Source organism: Cucumis melo, chromosome 2 (assembly GCF_025177605.1).
Source record: "Cucumis melo cultivar AY chromosome 2, USDA_Cmelo_AY_1.0, whole genome shotgun sequence".
In the NCBI taxonomy this organism is placed as follows: Eukaryota; Viridiplantae; Streptophyta; class Magnoliopsida; order Cucurbitales; family Cucurbitaceae; genus Cucumis; species Cucumis melo.
The window spans coordinates 216,368-232,427 of record NC_066858.1 but is presented as its reverse complement, the minus strand read 5'-3'; the positions used below and the strand labels follow the sequence as shown (position 1 = coordinate 232,427).

At 37.6% G+C, this 16,060-nt stretch overlaps 1 protein-coding gene across 5 annotated transcripts in view; it reads left to right on the top strand.

Annotated features, from left to right (window-relative positions):
* Positions 1 to 691: 691 nt before the first annotated feature.
* The window catches only part of LOC103492089 (sister-chromatid cohesion protein 3), a 35,000-nt gene continuing 19,631 nt past the window's right edge, over positions 692 to 16,060 (top strand). For 2 of the 5 annotated variants that reach the window (XM_051081202.1, XM_008452285.3), the window contains exons 1-12: positions 693 to 1,098; positions 1,211 to 1,326; positions 1,460 to 1,679; positions 2,053 to 2,165; positions 2,401 to 2,493; positions 2,663 to 2,826; positions 2,935 to 3,171; positions 3,279 to 3,423; positions 3,514 to 3,692; positions 3,763 to 3,908; positions 3,994 to 4,121; positions 7,393 to 7,566. In XM_051081202.1, the coding sequence (XP_050937159.1) occupies positions 1,273 to 1,326; positions 1,460 to 1,679; positions 2,053 to 2,165; positions 2,401 to 2,493; positions 2,663 to 2,826; positions 2,935 to 3,171; positions 3,279 to 3,423; positions 3,514 to 3,692; positions 3,763 to 3,908; positions 3,994 to 4,121; positions 7,393 to 7,566 (1,653 nt within the window). In that variant the 5' untranslated portion in view covers positions 693 to 1,098; positions 1,211 to 1,272. Of the gene's footprint in view, positions 1,099 to 1,210; positions 1,327 to 1,459; positions 1,680 to 2,052; positions 2,166 to 2,400; positions 2,494 to 2,662; positions 2,827 to 2,934; positions 3,172 to 3,278; positions 3,424 to 3,513; positions 3,693 to 3,762; positions 3,909 to 3,993; positions 4,122 to 7,392; positions 7,567 to 16,060 lie in introns of all 5 variants that reach the window. The other 3 variants (XM_008452283.3, XM_017045490.2, XM_008452281.3) reach the window with 3 other exon arrangements.

Below are 16,060 nucleotides of genomic sequence, written 5' to 3'. Positions count from 1 at the left end.
TAAAATATGATTTTCTTTCAATCTAAATAACAAATCAAGTAAATTATTCACATTGAATCTTATATTTGAACTCAAACTTTGTAAATAATTCACGAAGTGTACCGCATCATCTAAATCCAAGATAATAGGAGAGAGTGTAGATGTGTCTCATTGAGTATCTTTGTGATGAGAAGAGGACTCTATAGTGATTCTCGGAAAAAAGAAAATACTGAATAAGCATAATGAATTCTTTTTTAAGTTAAATTAAATTTATCCTGCTTAAATTTAAAAAATAATAGCTTAGTTTTTCATTGAAAATTTGTATAAAACAAAAAAATGGCTGAAAATATTTTTGAGTGTAGCAAAATGACTATATATATACATGTACCATTTTGCGCTATAATTATCATTAATAATTATGCATTTTAAATCAAAGATGATAAATCTCCGTACGGTTTTAATAGACAATTTAAAAATTTAGTATTTAAAGTGTATCATATTTTTTCATTTTACACATATAATATTTTTTATATATCAATCTACATTTAACATCTCATGAGTTAGATTTATTATTTTGCAAAAAATAATAAATTGTATGTCGATAAATTGATAGGACGTCTTGAATATATAAGGTGTATCAATCGGTATTACTTTGGTTGACTTGTTATTTTGCAATTTTCGCATAAGTAATACTTTCGTGGTATGAACATAATTTTAAATACATATTTAGCTGAATTTGTAAAAAGAAAAAACCCCTTTTTTGTTATCGGAGAACGGGAGAGGAGCCAACTTTACCGTCCTGAGTTATTGCAGAGGGACTGCTACATACTTCTCGTCATTTTGGCGGGAGAATCGGAGATTATCATTTTCCACTGTAGTGTGTTTTTTTTGTATAATTTTCCGTCCATCTTCTTCTTCTTCTTCTTCTTCTTCTTCTTCTTCTTCTTTCCCGCTGTTCAGGCCAAAATTTCTGTGCAAGATCTATCAAATTGGAAACTGCTAGCGTTTAGCGCTAGAGGATCGTGTCGAGTGGGAACTCGGCGTCAGCAACCTTGGCCTCTGTTCATCAACATACTGCTTTCAGTTCTTCCAGTTTCTAGGAATCCAATTTTCCTCTAGGTAAAATTTCAATCTGTTTTTATTAGGCTGTCTGTTCAGTTGGGGGCATTTTTGTCGATCGATTATGCTTGATTTTGTTTCTTTTATCGTTCTTTGATGACATCATTCGCAGTTTCGAGGAACATGCGTTGGTAGTGCGTGTTGGGTTGCTGTTCAAATTATCTTTCAATAACAATGGAGGGTGCTGCTGCTGCTCCTATTTCTTCTGGACTGGCCACTCGCCGCTCGGTGATGATTGATCTTTGGAGTTTTCTTCTTCTTCTTCTTCTTCTTTTTTTTTTTGGGGGGGGGGGGGGGGGAGGGGGTGGGTGGGGGGGAGAACGATGTATTTATTTGAAGTTATTTATGGTCTTCGATACAGAAAAGGACTCGGGCTCAGACTGTACCCGCTGAAGTTCAACCTACCAATGCTGATGGTGGTGGTGCCGACAACAATGACAGGACCAGCGATGCTAGCGGCCAGGCCGACCGAGATAGCTCACCTGAAAACTTTGAAGAGTCTCGGCCGCCTAGAACTAAGCGGAACCGATTGGAAGGCACTTCGAATGCTGCACATGAAGTCTCCGAGCAGAGTCTGATTGGTAACTAATTTGATATTCTTTTATCGGCACAATGAATGTTCATTTTCTGAATTAGGTTTAATTTATCTACCACTTATTGAGGTTTCTTTTAATTTTGATAATTGAAAGTACAAAATGGGGTTGTTGAAGAATGGGCTTTAATCATCATGGTGCTCACATTCTTTCCATCGTTTTGCAACTGTATTCACACTCTATAAAAATCTTCTTTAATGTCGAATGCCTGAAATATATGGGTGTGCGTATTGGAAATGAGACAATTATCTGGTGCTCACTCATAGTAACAAATCAACGATACAAGCCTTGCTATGTTATGCTTTCAGGAGATAAGATGGGAATCTTGATAAGCACCATCATGTCCTATTATTTTCTGCAGATGTTATAAAAGGAAATGGGAAATTTATTCCTCAAGTTGTTAAGCGTTGGGTGGAGAGGTATGAAAAAGATCCAAAAACTTCAATGGTCGAGCTTCTGGCAATGCTGTTTGAGGTAATTCAAAGTTTTTTGATGGATCTTATTTGAGTGAGCATTTAGAAAGTAGCCCTTTCTTTCAATGTTTTCTCTTTGAACCTTGGATAATGTAAGTAGTTGGGAGGATGATTTAGACCCCTTGAACCAGGGGATCATTATATTAATGTCTAATTAACAATGAGACCATCCTCTTATAGATGCTGTATTGTAACTAGAGAAAGATTGTTGATTATTGAAATCTACAAACTTTCAGGCATGTGGAGCTAAATACCATATCAAGGGTGACTTCCTGGAAGAGACTGATGTTGATGATGTTGTTGTCGCACTTGTTAATCTCGCTAAAAGAGTATCCTAAACCTGCCTTTTAATCTTTATGCACATTTTGTTTATATTAAACTCTTTTTTACCCTCTCCATTTTGTCATTATCACTCCTTTACTGTCATTTTTTATTTGAGTTCTCTTAAAACTTGCACAAATTTGCCTCTGAAACATTGCCTGGACTCCCTGATCACAGGGTGAAGTTGAAGACTATCAAAGTTCTAAAAGGAAGGAGTTCAAAAGCTTCAAAGATAATCTCGAGTCATTCTGGGACCACTTGGTCCACGAGTGTCAACATGGGCCTTTATTTGATCAGGTGTTATTTGATAAATGTGTGGACTACATAATTGCATTATCATGGTTAGTAAAGAACTGCAAAGTCTGAATTTATCATTTAGTACTTTCTTTAAAGTAATTCTCTCTCCCTAGAATAATTTATTTATTTATTTTAATATGAATATGGTGCAGTACTCCTCCGAGGGTTTATCGTCAAGTAGCTTCATTGATGGGTCTACAACTTGTTACATCTTTCATTGGTGTTGCCAAAATGCTTGGTGTTCAACGTGAAACTACTCGTAGACAATTAGATGCTGAAAAGAAGAAACGAGCTGAGGGACCTCTTGTAGAGTCTTTAAATAAAAGGTTTTCTATGACTCATGAAAATATTACAGTGTTGGAGGAAATGATGCGCAAGATTTTTACGGGGTACAATCTTTTCTTTTTATTTCTAAATGGACTGATAGCTTGTTCTGTTAGGAATGTTGGATTCTTTTTCATTACTTCCTAAGTTTGATTAGTGTGTTGTTTTGAAGGTTATTTGTGCATCGTTATCGTGATATTGATCCAAACATCAGAATGTCGTGCATACAATCATTAGGAGTATGGATTTTGTCCTACCCATCACTATTTTTGCAGGATTTATACTTAAAGTATCTTGGGTGGACATTGAATGACAAAGTAAGTTAATTGATTTGGAAAATTTGACGTTTCCTATTCACCTTCCATGTGGAAGCATCTTCAATGTTCTCTCTTATTCTGTTGTTGCAGAATGCTGGAGTCAGAAAAGTTTCTGTTCTTGCGTTGCAGAATCTTTATGAGGTGGACGATAATGTGCCAACACTTAGTCTTTTCACTGAGAGGTTTTCTAATCGGATGATTGAATTGGCAGATGACATTGATGTCTCTGTGGCTGTGTGTGCCATAGGACTTGTTAAACAACTGCTAAGGTAACTCCGCTGAATTTATTTCGAAACCTTGTTTATTCTGCATATTTATTTATTTATTTTTGTGTCTCAGACATCAACTTTTAGCGGACGATGACTTAGGTCCCCTTTATGATTTACTGATTGATGATCCACCAGAGATCAGACATGCCATAGGAGCATTAGTGTATGATCACTTGATTGCTCAGAAGTTCACTAGCTCCCAATCTTCTCGGAGAGGTTTTGCTCTGATACAAAATATATCTCATTCTTCATGTTATTGTTTGTTTAGAGAAAGTAACTATGGTGCTACTTATTGTCTTAGGTGATGGCAATAGTTCTTCTGAGGTTCATCTTGGCAGAATGTTGCAAATCCTGAGAGAGTTCTCAACGGATCCGATATTAAGTATCTATGTTGTCGATGATGTTTGGGAATATATGAACGCCATGAAGGTATGTTAGAGTGAAAAAAGAGGTTCAGTCTGAGATTTTATTTTATTTTATTTTAAAAAGGAAACAAACTTTTCATTAATGAAATGAAAAGAGGCTAATACTCAAAATAAAATAACACAAATAAAATAATAATAAAAACTTAGCTTTCCAAACCACAAGACCTATTCAAGAAAAATAAATGCTTTCCAATTTCAGCTATTTGCAGGCTTTTCTGAGATTTTATTTTATTACAGTTAATGGGATACTTAAAAATAAACAGACAAGTTAGGTTTATTGAAAATTAAACTCAAGTTCAATTTATTATGCCAGCAGTACAAAGTTAGCTGAATCATAATAGCCTGTTGTAGCTTGTAGATATTAGGACCCAGAAAGCAATTGTTGTTTGATTGTTTCCCCAGGAAAGCTAAGATATGAGATGAGGAAGGAAATTTTTTTGATCATGCAACTAACTGCTTACAAACTTTTTGGTGTGGATTGGGAGCTCTTGCTCTTTTTCCTTTCGGTTCCATCGTGCTTTTTTCAATATGGAAGTGATGGAGTGGTGACTCTTATTTCCCTTCTTGAGAGTCATTTTTTCCGTTTGGGGAGGAGAGACATGAGGGTTCTCGTGTTAGTCTTTCTTTTAGCGTTTGGTTAACCCTTCCTCGGTGGGCGAGTTGATCTTTTCTTTGACTTGGAGGATTAAGGTCCCTAGAAAGGTAAAAATCTTTTCTTGGCTGGTTCTTCACGGCCGTCTTGGTACGTTGGACAGACTTTCTAGAAATTTTCCTTCTTTAATTGGTCCTTTTTGCTGTATTTTGTGTTGGAAGGCAAACGAAGACTTGGACCATGTTCTCTGGCAGTTTGAGATGACAAGCTACGTTTGGGATGCCTTTTTCAGGCGTTTGCCATTTCATATGCTCAACATAGAGAGATGATCGAAGAGCTTTTCCTCAATTTGCCATTCGGGGAGAAAGGCCATTTGTTGTGGCATGCCTGTGTGTCATTTGGGTGTTGTGGGATGAGAGAAATAGGAGGGTGTTCAGGAGGTTGAAAGGGGGAGCAGGTAGATTTGATCGGTTGTTTGGTTTCTTGTTTCTTTTTGGGCTTCAATTTCAAAGGCCTTTTGTAATTATCCTTTAGACTTTATTTTGTATGGTTGGACCCACTTCTTGAAGAGGGGGTCCCTTGTTTTTTGTGGGCTTGGTTTTTTGTTCCCCCGTGTATTCTTTCATCTTTTTCTCAATGAAAGTTGTTTATTTTATCAAAAAAGAAAAAGAAAACATAGGATCCAATTCACTCTTCCATTAACCGAAATTAAAATTGTCTTTACCAAGTTTAAGGCGACTCAAAACCTATTAAGAAAAAGGCTTCAAAATAAGTCTCCAATTATTAAGAATATCGATTGGCATTGGTTAAAAGATAAAAGTATCATCAACATAGTGAAGATGAGTGACTTCCAACGAGGTACTCTCTGAATCAAACGATGTAGTCTCCTATGATTGCAAAGAGAAAGGGGCACAGAGGGTCGCCTAACTGATGCTCTAATTCTATTTAGCAAATTGTTTCCTCCCATTGATGTAGATCGAGTAGTTCACTATCGATATACACCCGAAATCCAATGTTTCTATTTAGGGCCGAAACTTCAAAGCTCTAAATACACTTCTAAAAAAAATCCAATCTACTTTTATCACATGCCTTTTTAAGATCTAACTTCAAAAGCCATCTTTTCACTTAGTCTATCCCTAACAGCCTCTGCGATAACTAATATCGCATCAAGGATGTGTTGCTCCTCCACCTAGCCCACTTGTTTAGCATCGATCATCAATGGGAGAACCTTCTTCAATATTTTAGGCAACAACTATGTTGCATTAATCTTCATTAATTTACTTATTTATTTTTATTAGGGAATGCTATGTTTAGGCAAGGAAGAAGAGTTATTCTTTCACTACTTTTTGGATCCTTCTTCCTTTAAGAATCGTTTTTTGAGTTCTTTAGAATGTAAAAATCCTGAAGAAGGTTAACTTCATTATCTGCCAGGTTATCGTGGAAGAATTAATACCTTGGATAGGTTTTTTTAGGAAGATTGCCCTTGGTTGGGTGGGCCTTTTTGCTACATTAAGTGCCTGAGGGCGGAAAAAGATATGGATCACCTATTTTGAAAATGTACTTTTGTGTGATTGGTTTTGGAACATTTTTTTTTTGTTGTTCGTTCTTTAGTTAGTTGGTCTAGAGCTTTCATTGATATGATCGATAAGTTCCTCCATCATTCGTTGTCGAAGGAATGGGGTTTTTCTATGGAAGTCTAGGGTGTGCTTTGTTATGGGGTATTCGGTGGGAGAGATAGTAGATCTTCTGTGGGGTATTTGGAGACAAGTTTAATTTTCTGGTTGACCATGGTTTTTCTTACCTAATATCATAATTAGATGCTACTTTAATCTAGTTCAATAATTTGGCAACAAAAGTGATGTAGGAAGAATGAGGTTAATTGGGTAATATTCTAGGTTAATTCCCTTTTTACCCCATTTGTAAATAAACTCTATAAATCAGAGTCTTCCCCTCTTGTATGAAACAAATAATTCTAATAAAAGGTCCACAATCTTGATTCTTGGAGAATTTACCTTGAATTTACTTAGGCTACATAAAAAAGAATATATTGTTGGCTTTATCATCCTGATTTTGCTTGACACACTCTTGGAATAGATCATTCAAGTCTTAAAAATCCTTGGATGGGGATCTCCAAAAAAGAAAAATACTTAGTTGCATACCGGACATCATCTATCTTTGTGTATCCTACTAAATTGTCCAATCATAACTTGCCATGTGGCAAAATTTGCCTTTTCCTTTTTTATAGAACATTTTAGTATTTTTTTGATGTGAGTGGTTAGAAGGGATGAAAAAAGATGAGTGATGCTGGGAATGCACGCAACTATTACCCTCCAAAAAATAATGTACGTATATTGTTGGCTAATGAAGTCTATTTATGATATCATTGTCAATTCACCTACTCCAATAGTCCGAGTTGAGAATAAGTCTGTAAAAAGAGTGCTGAGAGTAATCAATCATATCTAATATGGGGAACTACTTTTAGTTAATTTTGAGTTCTGGATTGCTTTCAAGGCAAAATTTGCATTACTGACACTATTATTCATTACCCCTCATTCTTCTAAAGAACAGAGAAGTGAATAGAAGAAGCAGCAAATATGTTTAAAGTTCTTGTTTTTATTTAATAAAAGTTCGCATGGTAAAGCCGTATTCTTATATGGATGTTGTTTCAAACTTTTGACTGCAGGACTGGAAGTGCATTATTTCCAGGCTCCTAGATGAAAATCCAAGAACTGAGCTTACTGATGAGGATGCCACAAACTTGGTTCGTCTCCTTTCTGCATCTATCAAAAAGGCAGTTGGTGAAAGGATTGTTCCTGCCACAGATAATCGGAAGCAGTACTTCAGTAAAGCTCAAAAGGTGTGCAATCTGTAATGGTTTACCTTCCTTTAATATTTAGTGAAAAAAGGGAAATACCTCAATTATAGAACTCTTATTTTAGTTGAACCCAGACAACAATAATAACAATAATCTCCATTTTCTTAGAAACTACTCGTCTTTGATATATATTTTTTGAAACAGAGACAAAATATCAACCTCTTTATTAATATGAATTCAAAGAACAAGAGATTTATATAAAGAGAGCAATAAAGAAGAAAAAAAATGTTAAAGGGAAACAAACTCGTAAAGGGAGTGATAAAGAAATAATAAGCAAGATTGGAAATACAATTTTCCATCTTTTTTTTAATAAGAAACAAATTTCATTGATGATATGAAATTTACAAAAGGGCATATAGCCAAAGCCAAGGGATTACATAAGACTTCTCCAATTGGCCAATAAGAGCTATAAAAAGATGTACATTTGCACCAAGTCATAGCTAGAAAGAGGACATGTTTATTAGTTCTAGAACAAGGTCTCTTCTGAGTATTTAGTGCCGTATCAGAGACCAACAAAAATCCCGCTGATAAGTCTGTTAGTAGCTCCTCTTCGTCTTACTCGGCTTCTTCTTTTTCCCACTCGCTTTCTTCTTCTTCTTCTTCCATCTCTTCTTCATCCAGATTTACCTCTAGAACAAGGTCTAAATGCAACTCAAAAGCACGGAAGTTTCACACCCCTTCAAACCTTTTCCAAAACATTTCATTAGAAGGAACAGAACGAAGGCAAAGCTTAAGAAGAAAAGCTCCAAAGCGAAGTTGATTTCAGAAAGTTAACCAGTTATGTTGGAAGAAAGATGCACTCAATTACAGGTTCCTGCCCAAGTTGCATTCTCAAGCTTCCCATACTCATCAATTCAAGTACTCTGTTTTCTCAGTTCTGAACTCGAAGGTGGAATTTTGAGAGGAGTACCAAGCCATAGCTTGAGTTTTCCTTCTCAGAAGAAAGGAAAGTCAGCCATTGAATCCCCTTTCAGTGTAAGTAGCGAGGAAGTTGATCATTTCGAAAAGTTGGCCGAGAATGAGAGGAAGAGACAAATTGAACCAGTGGAGGCAGATCTGAATGCTTTGTTTCAGAGTGAGGAAGATCTGGTTGATGTTTTGACCTTGGATAATCTATCTCAAGGTCATTCTTGTGGTATCCCTGGACATCTGAAGTCACTGGTAGCAGAATACAATATTGTTTTTGGTTGATTCTTAATTACATACAGTGTCAGTAACACAAGCCGGTTATGTTGCTCAGTCTAGTTTTGACTCATTGTGTGCTCAACTTCTTCATTCCATCAAATAGTCAACCTCGTCAATTCTTCTCAGATTTTCATCCACTTAGCTTTTAATCCCATTCCTAATCCGGGTGCTCATTTTTCGAGAGATTGAAGCTGTGTTTTCTGTTTTGAAGTTGTTAAAATATTTGCAAGTTATCAGCTGGCTTTGACATTCCCTCTATGCCCTGCCATACCCATCTTGGAAGATATAAAGCTTTTCATAATTCTGTTCGACATCTTGGAATACTAAAAGCTTTTCAGATTTAAACCTTTTAGTAGTACACGTGCAGTTTTTTATTGGTGAGATGAAAGATTTCAACAAGTCTTTCAGGCACAGGATTGTATTTCTAAATAAAGCTTGAAGCAGCACAGTTGGTTCCCTTTTCTTGGTGTTTTCTTTCCCATTCATTTCCGAAGCAATTTATGATCAAGATTTCAGCTGATTTGGGGCTCCTTGTTGAAAGTTTTTAATTTTGCTTTGTATTTAGTTCTTGTTTTGCTCGGGTTTATCGGGTCTTGTCCAACTTTTCGTAATTTTATTATGTTCTCTCTTGTCTCGGTTTATGGCGACTCAGCTTTTGCCTCTTCGTCTGCCTTCGTAGCGTTTCTTCAGCTTTCAGTCAGAAGTTTTAAAACGATGGAAATGATAGGCTACTGGGTTCTCCAAGCAGATTACCGTATCTGGTTTGAAGATGGAAAGTTCCAAGTAGAAGATGTGGAAGCACAAAGAGGCTGTCAGTTCAGAGGCACAACTGAACTGGTTCGTGGAATCTATAGCAGCCTTCATGAGAGGTATGGAAGACGGTTTCTTTCATAATTTTGGAGAGTTGGATCAAGGAAGAATGAAAGTGTCGAAAATCAGGTCCAAAGTTGGATGGATGCTATGCGGTGATTTTTGGCCTCTGTCAGATGGTCACTCCAACATTCTCGAGGGTGTTCAGGGGTGGACAAGTAGGGTGGTTAGATTTCCATAAAATGTTGAAGAGCTTCAACCAAGGTAGACTATACAAGATGGTTCACGAATAAAAGGCCCACTTCTAAGCTACGGAGACAGGATATCAGCGAGCGGTGGCATAGCATGGGATAAAAAGAAGGGAAAACAGAGGGCTAATTTTACGGATTGTCCGACTGACTCCAAAAATGATGACTCCTCTGTTTTGAAGGCAGCAAAACAAAGCCATTGGGTCATAAAGAATTTGGAAGTTACCAGAGCACATTCTGATCATCTATGGATTGTCATGAACCTCTTTGCTTTCTTTGACTGGAGGGAGATACGGAAAATGCTGGAAACATTTCGTGGAACAAGCATCATTATTAATCCTTTGTTTGATGAAAACCCCCTTATTAGTATCGATGAAGGTGCAATTGAGGACTTCATAATTGAAGTAGGAAGATGGTAGACGATGGTATCATTCCACCTAAAGTTTGAAAAGTGGGATAAATTCAAGCACCATAGACCTAAGGTGGTGAAAGGATTCGGCGGCTGGTTGAGAATTCGAAACTTACTGTTGGACTACTGGTGCAGGAAAACTTTTGAAGTAATTGGAAACCTTTTTGGGGTATTCAGGTCAAACAAAACTTATGTGGTTTCTTACCCACCACTCTTGAAATTACTTATTTCAACATGGGAAACATTTTCTTGAATTTTGTTGACAATTAGCTCATGGATCCCCCAAGCATCACCAAAGGAAGGTTGGTGGTTAAAGACTTCAAAACCCCAATTGATAATTTAAGATTTAAGCAAGTTATGGAGGATGAACAAGTCGGCGTGTCTATTTTCTCCTTTGATTCAAAGACCTCTTTCTCTTGAAACCCTTTTGAGGCTTTGAATTTCATCCATGACTCACCTTCGGTGCTGGTGAAGAAGACTGGTGGCACTATGGCAGGTGATATTCTTGTGTTGCTAGAATGTGAAAAGTCGCAATTTAAAAAGAGAAAGAGTGCACCCACTGACATTTGTGCGGTTAATTATGTGGGCCCCTAAATCCCATCAAACAACCGCTTTAAATAATATGAATTCGAGAAGGCAAAGGAAGCAATTCAAAAGACACCCAACAGTAATTTAGGTAAAGGCTATGTTTTACCTCCTGCAATTAACGATGCCAAACTATCCAGCATTGCAACTCTTTCTATCCTTTCTAGTATGCTTCATATGAGACTCGGCCAGTCTCGTTCAATTAATCGAGCCTTCGCCTAGCATTTAGTTCTTAGTGGATAATGGTCAAGTTCAATTCGTTCTTTTGTCGGATGATACTCCTTTCAAATCAAAGTTGGATAAGGGAAAACTCTAGAGATTGCTTTGAAGTAAGATCCTTGTGTTGACCCTTTCGGAAGGCTCCAGCACTCCTAAACAGTCGCTTTGCGTTGCGGCTCCTCTTGAATTTGATTCTCTTTTGTTTCTTCCATTGCCTTTTTATTCCTTTCATATTCAACCACTCTGTGGGAGAAGGAAAGCCACTCTTCCGATAAGTTGAGTTATGAGCTAACCTTCCCATAACCGCTTAGGGTAGCTTCTGTTTTCGGAAGTTTAAGATAAAGTCATAAAGAGAAAGCCTAGAAGTTAATGGTTTGAATTGAAAGGAATAAAAAGAAGACAAGAAAGAGACAAAAGAAAAGAAGCCTTCTATGTCCTTCAGAGAAACTTAAAGAAGGTTTTCAAAGTTCAAAAAAGAAACTTTAGGAAGACTCCAATAATGACACCCCTTCCCCTGGCATGGTAAAAAAGAACGTCTCCAATTATTTCGAGCATAGTGCATCAGAACCCAAAGTGTGCCAGCTAAGATTGGTGTAGTTCATCCCCAAAAAACCAGTTCAGCAAATACAAAGAATCCAGCTCACCAAAGAGCCCTTTGAAGCACTTCATCCAAAAAGAAACTTCTTTTAATAACGTTTGGACAACTCTTCTGAGGTCCGAACTTTCAGGAGCATGTTTTGTTAATATTCAAGAGAAGCATCCCCAAAGTCGGGGACTATAAACAGAGCCTCAATTACTGTGACAATCCATATCTTCTAAAAAACTGCAACTTTCTCATTCCAGCACCACCTGGAAAAAACAGGTTAATTTCTGATCCTTTAGCTTCCAAATTATTCAATCATACAAGCTTCTCCCATCCTAATTCAAAGATCACTTTCTTGAGAGATTCACCAAGCCACCCGTTGGCAGTAACAATGAGAAGAAGGATGTTGTACTAGAATCACTAATCAGTGTCAGTAGTGAGGACTCTGAGGGTTTGATTAGTGGCCACGATGATGAATTTGTTGAGGATATTAATGGCAAGGATCTTAACTCCTTGTTTGCAGCAGAATTTGATCACAGTAGCTCAGCACTGGTAGCCCCCTGACCTTCTGCAAAGCCTTCAAATCTGCCGGGACATTTAGTGCCTATTGTAAAAGATTGTGGCATAATTCTAGCCTGACTCTTATGCTAAACTCCCTTTGTAATTGTTGATATTTGTTTGATTTCAGAATGAAGGTGGTATCCTAGAATACTAGGGGACCTGTCTAAGCGTTTAGCCCTTACGAATTTTGTGAAAAAAATTCATCTAGAGGTGGTCCTAATTCAGGAATTCAGGATGGAGTGTTTGGAAGCTGCTTTCATAAAATCTCTTTGGATTTCCAAGCAAATAGGGTGGGATTTTGTGGCATCAATTGGCCTCTCTAGTGGAATTGTGACAATGTGAGATACGAGTAAGGTAACTGTAGTTGAAACAATTAAAGGAAGGTACTCTTTGTCGGTTAAATGCTCCAAAACTTGCAAAAGAATTTGTTGGATCACTAATGTGTACGGGCCTTGTGACTACAGAGAAAGAAGGTTAGTGTGGCTGGAACTTCTCTCGCTTTTGGATTATTGTTTTGATGCTTGGTGTTCGGGGGGGGGGGGGACTTCAACATCACCCGTTGGGCATTTGAGAGATTTCCATTCGGTAGAAGTACACGGGGAACGCGATAGTTTAATAAGTTCATTGATACAACAAATCTCACGAAAATCCCTCTCCAAAATGAAAGATTTATATGGTCTAGAGAAGGAAATTTAGTTGCTAGATCCTTGTCGGATGGTTTCTTCGTTGATAAGGAATGGGATGACGTTTTGACAATACAAGCATCACCAGACACACATGCCCCTTTTCTGATCATTTCCTTTTGGTGCTGGAGGCAAGTGCTGTTTTACGGGGATCCTTCCCGTTCAGGTTCTACAATGGTCTGCTGCAGAATAAAGAATGTAACGAAGTAATTGATAAAGCCTTAAGATACTCCTTCAGCAATGGATGTGCTGGTTTTGCTCTTCATGAACAATTGCAAAAAGTGAAAGCAGCGGTAGAAGCTTGGCAACTGCTTTCCAAGCATCTCTCTAAAAGAAACAAGAGTCTTTGTTGAAAAGCCTGGCCTTTTGTGATGCTTTTGTAGAAACCTATGGTTTAAACTTAGAAGAAATGTAGTATAGAAACTCCTTGCAAGCCAAGCTCTTAAGCATTTACGAGACTAAAGAAAGAAACCGTATCCAGAAAAGTAAGCTAAATTGGCTGAAAGTGGGGGATGAGAACTTGGGATTCTTCCATTGCTTTCTGAATGCAAAGAAGAGAAGGAATCTTATCACAGAGCTAGTGGATGATTCTGGGGCAGTAACTAGACCACTCCATGGTATCGAAGGGCTGATTTTGAGTTTTTATGAAAATCTATATAAAAGGATGCCGAGTGTAAGGTTCTTTCCTCTAAATGTGGACTAGCCTTGGGTGACATCAAGTTAGAACGCTATTCACACCGGACTTTTTACAGATGCAAGAAATTCTTAGAGCAGGCGAACCCCTAGGAAAAAACAAAGCAGACGGATTTAATGTTGAGTTCCTTATCAAACATTGGGCACATTTCAAGGCAAGCTTCGAAAAGCTTTTGGAAGAGTTTTATATAAATGGAAGACTAAACGCCTGTGTTTGAGAAAATTTCTTTTTCTTGATTTAGAAAAAAGAAATTGCAGTGTTAATAAAAGACTTCATACCAATAAGTCTTACCACTTTATCTTATAAGGTGGTGGCAAAAGTGTTGGCTGAACGGTTAAAGCTGGTTATGGACTCAATAATAAGCCCTTTTCAGAGTGCATTTATTAGGGGAGATAGATAATGGATCCAGTTTTAACTGAAAATAAGGCTATAGTAGACTACTGTGCCTAAAGAAAGAAAGGGTGGATTTTGAAAATTGACCTCGAAAAAGCCTTTGACAGAGTAGATTGGGGATTCTTAGAGAAAATTCTGTACAACAAGAATTTTGATCCAAAATGGTCATCCTAGATTTTAGGATGCTTGAAGAACACAAAATTCGACATTTTTATTAACGGTAAACTACGTGGTCGAATAACGGCATCGAGAGTATCAGACAAGGGAATCCCTTATCTCCCTTCCTGTTTCTTTTAGTAGGTGAGGTTTTGGGAGCTCTAGTTATGAAAATGGGCTGTAAGAAGGATTCATGGTGGGAAAAGAGAAGGTTCATGGCCCTCTCCTTCAATATACCGATGACACTCTCCTTTCTGCAAACATGATGAAAATATGTTTATTTAAATTAAAGAACACCTTAGGGTTGTTCAAATGGTGCTCTAAACAGAGAATTAATTGGGAAAAATCAGCACTTAGTGGTGTCAACTTGAGTGAGGAGTTGAACTACATGGCCAGAAAACTAGGATGCCAAACCGAGGAATTTCCTTTTATATACCTTGGCTTGCCTTTGGGAGGGTATCCAAAAGGAAATCTATTGGCAATAGGTGATTGATTGCATTAATAAAAAATTGGATAGATGGAGGTGATTTAATCTTTCAAGAGGGCAGGCAAATGCTTTGCTAATCGGTTCCGGAAAACTTACCAACCTACTACATGTCTCTATATGTAATGTCGGTTAAGGTAGTTTCCTCTTTGGAACGGCTATTAAGGAATTTCTTTTCGGAAGGTCACTCAGACAGCAAAATCAACCATTTGGTAAAATGGGATAGAGCCTCCCGCCCTCAACTAGATGGTAGTCTTGGTTTGGGAGGGCGAAGTAGCAAAAATTCAGCATTGTTAGCTAAATGGGGATGGAGATTTATGGAGCAGGAAGAGTCTCTTTGGCGTCAAGTTGTCGGAAGCATTCTCTGGAAATAGTTTAAAAAGCCCTTGGATAGGTATTTCCAGAGTATGGAGAAAGGTAGCAGCATTGTCCACTTTCAAGCTTGGAAATGGAACTTGAATTGATTTTTGGTATGATGTGTGGGTTAAAGATACCCCCTTTAGATTTCGTTTTCCAAGGCTGTTTAGAATCACCTTGCTGCCTAATGGATCAGTAGCTGCACATTGGGACCACTCCACCCTTTCTTGGTCTATAATTTTTTTAGAAGATTTCTTAAAGAAGAGGAAATTTCAGAATTTCAAAACTGCTTCACCTCCTTTCACATACGCAGGTGGTAGATTCTATTGACAGAAGGGTTTGGTCTCTGGATCCATCTGGTAGGGGTGATCATCGGTCAGTCGTAGTCGATTTTTTGACAAAACCAACCCCAAATCGACCATAGTCAGTTTAGTAAAAGTGTCAAACTGATCTCGACATCTATTAGTAAAGGTCAGTTGGTCGGTTTAACACTAAAAATAATTTTTGAAAATTCTCGATTTGAAACTTTCCAAAATCGAACCCGATTGACCCTTCTCGTTTTCCAACCGACCGATTTCTGTTTGGTCGGTCGGCTCAATTTTTCGGTCTATCATGCTTACTCTTACCATCTGGTAAGTTTTCAGTTAAATCTCTTGTGAATCACTTTGCCGCATCTTCCGATGTATAGAGAAGGCATACAAACCCTTGAGGAAATCCAGTAGCCCTAGAAGAGTAAGCATTTTAGTCTGGATTATGCTTTTTGGGTTTTTAAACCGCTCTTTGGTCATGCAAAGAAAGCTCCCAGATAAGTTGTCTTTTGCCCTCTGTATGCGTTCTCTGCCTTCATGAAGAAGAAAATCTACTGCATCTGTCCTGTCCATATTCAGCCAAGTGTTGGGGCAGTTTTCTCTCTTTATTTGAAGTAAGCTGGGTTTTTTACAGTTCATTCAATTCAAATATAAGGCATCAGATTATTCTGGGCCCATTATTGAAAAAGGGGCCTTGGCTACTCTGGACTAATTTGACCAAATCACTGCTTGATTGGAGATTCAACTATTATGTCTCTTTCATTCTAAACCTTTATTAGCTCTGACAGGCTTGCATATGAA